The sequence below is a fragment of the Anopheles marshallii genome, chromosome 3, assembly GCF_943734725.1.
Source record: "Anopheles marshallii chromosome 3, idAnoMarsDA_429_01, whole genome shotgun sequence".
Lineage (NCBI taxonomy): Eukaryota > Metazoa > Arthropoda > Insecta > Diptera > Culicidae > Anopheles > Anopheles marshallii.
In genome coordinates, this window is record NC_071327.1 from 22,359,780 (window position 1) to 22,367,600 (window position 7,821).

At 41.0% G+C, this 7,821-nt stretch overlaps 2 protein-coding genes across 2 annotated transcripts; one reads left to right on the top strand and one right to left on the bottom strand.

Annotated features, from left to right (window-relative positions):
- The first annotated feature begins 351 nt into the window (after positions 1–351).
- Positions 352–2,683, top strand: LOC128713899 (transmembrane protein 87A). The gene is made up of 9 exons (XM_053808771.1): positions 352–465; positions 615–675; positions 746–852; positions 918–1,088; positions 1,159–1,359; positions 1,431–1,714; positions 1,778–1,996; positions 2,059–2,330; positions 2,405–2,683. The coding sequence occupies exons 1-9, from the start codon at positions 352–354 to the stop codon at positions 2,623–2,625; spliced, it is 1,650 nt and encodes a 549-aa protein (XP_053664746.1). The 3' UTR covers positions 2,626–2,683.
- Positions 2,684–4,569: 1,886 nt separating this feature from the next.
- LOC128716393 (uncharacterized) lies at positions 4,570–7,821 on the bottom strand. The gene is made up of 6 exons (XM_053811313.1): positions 7,743–7,821; positions 5,510–5,718; positions 5,300–5,435; positions 4,948–5,213; positions 4,750–4,885; positions 4,570–4,679 (listed from the first exon to the last, which is right to left on the bottom strand). Exons 1-6 carry the CDS (start codon positions 7,819–7,821, stop codon positions 4,570–4,572), a joined length of 936 nt encoding a protein of 311 aa, XP_053667288.1.

A 7,821-nucleotide genomic window follows, 5' to 3' on the forward strand; every position in this document is an offset into this window, starting at 1 on the left:
TCCCAAAAACACACCACCTAGAAATCCGAGACAAATAAACGCGACTTCTTTTCTGGTCACCCGCAGAGACCGCTGTCAACCTGAAATGACAGCTGATCGAACCTCCCCTTCAGCGGACTTGTAAACGTCACAATGTTTGTTGAATGGTGTAAACAAAGCTGCCATGCAAGTAAGAAACTTGAAATAACTTTTTTCTCACTGAGAAAATTATTCACCGCCGGTGTTTTTCAAAGGCTTCCTTTTATCTTCCTCAAAAGCTTATTAAACCCTAGTGCGGTAAATTTGGCAGCGGAGCAATTCCATCCAGCAGCAGAAATATTTGCGAACGAAAGGGCATTTAACGGCAAGGCGATGAACGAAAGGACGGCGGTGCGACATTGGTTGCGGATAATTTACGCATTGCTGTGTGTAAATAGTGTTTTCGCATTCCCCGAGCAGGGAAAATGGGACCTAGTGTTAACAAAGGTATGTATTGTGCTGTTCAATTCGTCTCGAGCCGCTTGTGGACATTTCCTGCGTGGCTAATGAACGGGTAAAGGGGTTGGTAGGGCGACACTGCACAACATGGTGACGAAAACAAATGACACATTTCCATCGTCTCTTATCATTTTCAGCGAAACACGTATATTCCAATACCGAAATCACTTTACGATGGGTTTAGTATTTACGTGCAAGGTAAGTGTACTGTACCGAATGGTGTTGTATGTGCCATCGTTCATGTGTGTTTGTTTATTTGCATATAAAGTTACTTGCGAACCGGCCCTGTCCCAGCCAAATAGCAATGCGGAAACACGTGTAAACATATCCTGGAGCCTACGAGAGTTGAAGTGTTGGCAAGAATATGTCAGCTATGTGAGTCACCGCATGCTGGCGATGCCGTTTTTAATATTTCTAACAAAAATTTAACCTCTTTTCAGTCCTACCTTTTGCAAGATGAGCGGTTCCCGACGAGAAACAATGTGACGCAGATTGATTCCACTGTGTACCCGAATGTATGCAGCAATGATCGCCACATCGTAATTCCGGAAACGAAATTTGCTGAAGCCAGTCATCCAGTTTCTGCACCATCGCGACGCAGCATTGGAGCAGTAAGACAGTTGAACTTCGAATGAATTACCGGTACCCAAGCATTACACACTGTACTTCTACACTTCACAGTTAAGCAGCGAACAGCAACCGGTATTCACGGTATCCAAGGATGGACTATACATTTTTATCCTGCGTATTGAACCTGGCGATAAAGAAGGCGCACGTTCCAACGGTGAGTTGGACATGTTTGGCGAGTACACGGCGAGTGTGCATGTGGAAATTAGACGTGCAAGCGGTTACTTATCGGCAGTCGATTGGCCATTGCTACCGGTGGGTATAAAACGTTAAATCTCACTTAATCCATGTTGAAATTAATTTAAAAAATCTTTTCCATATACCAGTTCTACGGTGCCATGTGTTTGGTCTATGTCCTACTGGGTATTGTTTGGTTGACGGTGTCTTTCCTACAATGGAGAGATTTACTTCGCATACAGTTCTGGATTGGAGGTGTAATTCTGCTGGGAATGTTGGAAAAGGCCATGTTCTACGGTGAGTATCAGAGCATCAATTCTACCGGAGTGTCCGTGAAAGGAATGGTACTGTTAGCGGAATGGGTATCCTGTGGGAAGCGCACATTGGCCCGAATGCTTGTCATCATTGTGTCCCTGGGCTTCGGAATAGTAAAGTACGTAAGAAATATTCGACTCAATATATTTGGTATAATTTAATATTTTTTATTCATTTTTAGACCCCGGTTAGGACCCATGCTGCATCGGGTGGTAGGTACGGGCGTGCTGTACTCGGGACTGGCATGCGTAGAAAGCTATCTGCGCATTATGCACACGAAAAATGATCCCAGTAATCAAATACTTGTCGCCAGCATACCGCTCGCCGTACTAGACTCGGCCATCTGTTGGTGGATATTTACCTCGCTCGTCCAAACAACTCGCACTTTGCGTCTCCGACGGTAAATCACCTGCATGGGTGAAGTTGGTCTCACATGGGTTAATACCTTGTTCTTCCTTGCAGAAACATGGTGAAGCTCTCGTTGTATAGACACTTCACCAACACTCTCATATTTGCCGTACTAGCTTCCGTCGTGTTCATGCTGTACTCCATAAAGGTACACCGGTTTGCGGATTGTTTAACAGATTGGAAAGAGCTGTGGGTCGATGACGCTTTCTGGCATGTACTGTTTTCCACCTTGCTGCTCGTGATTATGATCCTTTGGCGACCCACTAACAATAATCAACGTTATGCATTCACGCCACTTCTCGATAATCCGGAAGATGAAGATGACGGTAGTGTTTTCGAGCTGTTCTTTTCCGAGCTTGTGCCGAAATTCGTTTTCTTTTCTCTCGTTTTGCAATTGCAGAGGAAGAAGAACAGTTCATTTCTGACGCGTATGGTGTGAAAATGCGTGGAGCACGGAGCAATTCTCCAAAACCGAACGCCAAAAGCCCTACCACGGACGAGGAAAATTTGAAATGGGTCGAAGATAACATCCCGGCCGCTATCGCTGATGCGGCACTTCCTGTGTTGGATTCGGACGAGGAAATCATCAACACCAAGTTTGAGGTGTCCAAAATGCAATGAAATGACACGCGTACTGCATCAAACATCCTATGTTATATAGTATATAGTAATATAAGCTTGCCAGGTAATAATGAAACATTCGATCGATCATTGGACATTGAGTACTGGTTCTGCTCGCTTACAAACTAGGATTACATACGTATGTGTATGACCAGGATATCTTCTAATCAGCATTACACAGAGAATGGGCTCTCTGATTTGAGTTTTGGGCTGTACTCATTGAGTGGAATACTACGCGTGATACTACTTCGAACGGCACTAGTCAAAACAAACGTTTAACAGCAAACGGACACCATTGTATGAAGACGGAAAGCGAAACTCTTGACCGAGCGCATATAGAGAACTTGACGTAGCATATGCTGTGACATCAAGGAAGGGAACATTTCGATTGAATTGTGATTGTGAGTACTTTTTTTCGCTCCACGTAGATTGGTTATGCATAAGAGACCCATGTTTTCGCACTAACCCCTTCAGAAGTCTGATTTGTTTTTTCGACTGTTCGACTTAAGACAACTTTCTTGGTTGAATTTTATGATTGTTTTTTAACATTTGTTTTGTGTACGGTAATTCAGACCTGCTTCTTCAGACCAAAACGATTATGTACGTGTGTGTGTATGTGTCGTATCGTTTCGTTTGCAGACTGCAAAGACTGTGACAAAACAAACCATGGTACAGTATCTTGAGATAGTTTCCTAGCGGCGTGTTCCCTATTACACGTGTGCATAATTTTTTGGGCAAATGGAAGCCTCGTACTGTCTTTAGGTGTTAGTAAGATAACACATAAAGTAAGATAGATTAATAAAAATACGTACCTTAATTCAAGCTTAATGGTAGCGATGATATATTTCTTAACTATTTATCCGAAACACTTGATAACTCCTGAACGCTGTGTAGGATTTCACCTCTATGCTTAATTAGTGCTTATTAAGAAGCGCATGCTACTGCCTGCAGGCTTTTGGTTCCATATTTACACAAACAAATCGGAATCAATTAAGATTGAAGCTATACTTACTTGTGTTTTTATGAGTTTTACCACAAATACAAATAGATTTGTGATATAAAGCGTACAATTTTTTTTATTGCTCAATTATTAATACACAGAAACAGAACATTATAATACAAAAGTGACTACAGTGATGCAGTAAAGTCTTCGAAAAAAGTTTTGACAAATCATTTAATTTGTGCCATAAAAAGTAGTTTATTAATATAGTATGACAACAGGAATTTTAATTGTATGCTTTCCGTTTTATCTGTATCAGTTCTTCGACCCATTTTTTTTTGTTCTGGCAGCTATTAGGATACTCCCTGCTAAGGAAGAAACCACCATCGAGCAATTGTCCTGCAGCTCAAAGATTCCTTCCCGGTCTGTTTCCCTATAGAGGTGCGCGCGATTAGGAGTCGTGGGTAAAAGGACGTAAATGTGCTTCGAAAAGTGAGGTGAACAGACGTGAATTCCCCTTGGCTGTATCGCCGCCGTGAATTGTAATCAGGCGTAGTGTCATTAATTTACATTATAGTTTCACGTGTGGCCATGCGAGAGTCATGCGTAAAAAATAGTATTGTGATATGCATCTAAACGATGTTGACTTAAATGTTTGGTTCCTTATGAATACTTTCTCATCACGAGTTTTTTGTTGTTGTTGTTTTGTTTTCCTATGCCACTCTCATAAATATATTTGGCTTTGGCTCACCGAGTACCATCCGATGGCATTTTTCTCGATATTAGATTCAAGTCTTTCATGCGATACATCCCGAATATACATTCTTGAGCCTAATTCGTTCACATTACTGATGAAGGATTTACAAATAGAAATTAATTATGAAATAGTTCCTGTAATCTTGGTCTATCCGAGGAAATAATCGTTCGTTCGAAATGCAATTCATTTAACACTTGGTTGGTTTTTTTTTATACGCAGGAAGTTCAGGTTTTGCTGTTCTGTTCAGTTACCGTCCGGCTATGCGTAGACTAGCGCCGTAGAGAAGACTGCAAAGAGCTGCTACAACCAAAGGAAAGTTCTGCTCCGACATTTCAAATTTGGAAACCCCATTGCTGGCTGAAAGGAAAATCAAAACACACTGGTAAGATATATGTTGTGCCGTTGTGCTGTTTATGTTTATGCCTACCGTGAACTCTATCCGCCCGGGTAGTCGCCGAAAGGCCGGTTTTGCGCGACTCCAGAATATGAGACTTTTGTGGCTTGTCTGGTTCCATGCTTTCCTCGTTGCTTTTCCAGTAGACGTTTGAGATGGTTGCTAGGCACTGGACAGACGACAGACGATATTTTACAATTTATTTTCCTTCCATCTTGCTAATCCACTCACCTTCAGTTTCAGATCTCCTTTGCGGAAATGCTTGGGTTTGATGCGAAATTCCAACCCTAGTATGGATGTCTGTAGGTGGTCAGGTGCGAGGGAAACTATTGTTGGATACTGTCGAACATAGGACAGATCGGCCAGCTCACTGTTAATGTACCACGTCAGATGAACGGCCGGTTTTGACTGGCCTGAAGTGCAATTAACTCGCACAAGATCACCTATTTGGTACCGTGCGCTTCCTCCCGATATGACAGGATCCGTTGCCGGTGGTACTGAGAAGAGAGAAAGAGAGAAAATACAGCAATTAGAAAGCGATGCACTGAGATCGTGAACATTGGGCAACACTAATTTAACTCACCGACCACCATCATCTCACCGTTATCGGCGACTGTCTGGAAGGAGGGTGCTTCGGCCGATGCTTCACAGCGATATTTGCCGCTAGAGAATAAATTTATCGACTCGAGCATCACGTGACTGTTGGTGGAATTGTACACCTGTGCCGAGTGGTACAAAATCGAATTAGCAAACACGATTAAGACAGTAGCTGAAAACTTTTTGCAACACGTACATTCACCGTAATGCCTTCGACCGGGAAGGTCTGCTGTGGAGGATCATCCCGAGGCACGTACCGATAAAACTCCCAACCATCCTTGTACCACTTTACCGAGTACAGAGCTTCACCCTCCATATCATAGAGACACTCGAGATTGACCGTGTGACCCAGGATCGCGTGCTTGGGAATTCGTAGCTCTGTTAACTTAATGGCCAATGCATAGTCTGGAACAAGAGAAACAGAACGGTTGTTGCAGTAGGAGTACGAACTTATAGTTGCTGGAGAACTTTAACGTATTAATCTAGTAAAAAAAAAACGTTATGTTTTTCGGCTTAAACGAGACGATGTTTCAGCTTATTCTTCACCTCACATAGTACGGTCTTCAGGAAGGTGTGTCAGGAGAAGCCTGGTGATTCTCTTTTCTCTTTTTTCTACATTTTAATCACCGTAGTTCGAAAGGCCAGCATCTACAAAGGGTTAACATAAAATTTCCATGCCCTAATCGACATTCTAGTATTTCATATAGTTATTCCTTTTACGCATGATCACATTGATCATGATCCTTTCATCTATGTCTATTCATTGAACCATGTACAGTGCATAACATAACTGTAAAAACACTTGCTTTACAATTTAAAAAGTGGTGAGAAGATGTGTGTGGAATGACATTATTTGAGTATTTATTTAATTATTAATTATAGAAAGTGTCAATTTCAGCATTGTTCATAAATAAGATTGAATAACATTAAAATGAAGAATAAAAAACCAACAAAATGGAACATGGTTGAATTGACACGAATTAGTCAATTATGTCACACATCATATAGTTATGTCGCACACTGTACTGGATGGATGCATGGAAAGAGATAAAGGATACTTTGTACATCATCCTTGCTACTTTCTCATTCAATTATGCCGCCCTGTTCGATAGCAATGAGATACTAACAGTCTACAGTAAATGATCTCCTGTTACGATCCTGCGATAACAAGCGAAAAAGGATCAGCAATGGGAAATTCTAGAATGACGGAAGGCGGACCAGAACTGATGAAGATTGGTGTTACCACCTTTTGTGGACGCTCTCTTGTGGGTCCGATATGATAAATCGTGCCGCGTCTGGAAGATTTTATCGGCATCGATGGTGATTTGAATGAATGGAAAGAGGGTAAATGCTACTTTTCTTCACTTTTCGGTGTAATTGTCCGAATGGATGTTGGTACCAATCCTGTCGTGTGAAGATCAGCATCCATTATGAGGGTATATCTTGGTCACAATCGTTAAATATGGGATCACATAACACTTAGCACTTAGAGTGCTTATGGACTAGAGATGAGAATAATCACTCTTTTCAATGATTTGAATCGGAGTCAAAGAGTGGGTTTAAAGATTTGAAACCTTTACTCACTCTTTTGAGATTCATTAAAAAATATTACACTGCATTTATGTTTTTACCACTCTTTTGCGTTTATACTCACTCTTACTCTTTGTGCCGACTAGAAACTCACTCAGGAGTGAGTAAAACTGTTTTATCACTCTTTGGATTATAACCACTCTGTAAGAGTGATGATACTCTTTTACTCACTCTTACAGAGTGATTATAATCCAAAGAGTGATAATACTCGTTTACTCACTCTTACAGAGTGATTATAATCCAAAGAGTGATAAAACAGTTTTACTCACTCCTGAGTGAATTTCTAGTCGGCACAGAGAGTAAGAGTGAGTATAAACGCAAAAGAGTGGTTAAAGGAGTCATAAAAACTCTTTGTGCTGATTTATATTCTTTCACTCTCTCGAAGGTTTCAAATCACTCACTCACTCTTACTCAGCGTGCACATCTCTATTATGGACACAGCACTAAATTCAATCCGTTCTCTCATCATCTGCAATTCCGTGTAGTAAGGAATGATGAATTCTTCGATAAACTGCCTTTTTTCATAACGCCATTCATATCTGTTCATAGGGTCAGTTATTCGAAGACACTTTAAACAGTCTCTACAAAGTATTATTTAAAATAATTTGATCGTTTAACCTTACTCAGTATACTATTTAGCACATTAAGTTTTCTTTGTAAATTTAGTGCTGTTAGACAATAAAGCTATTCGTAATCAATCACTTTGAAGCACAGTTTATGAGTCATCCGGTACTGACACGTATTGAAGTTGATCTTAACTAATCAATCTCCCTCCGTCATCCCTTCCGAACAACTCAAACAACAAGCGAGCAACACAAAACAGCAACGATTTGTCTCACCTTTGACGATTAAAACCACAAATAAGAACCACAAAATCAACATCGCATGTTTTCTGGGGCGGGTTGCAGTGAAAAACAT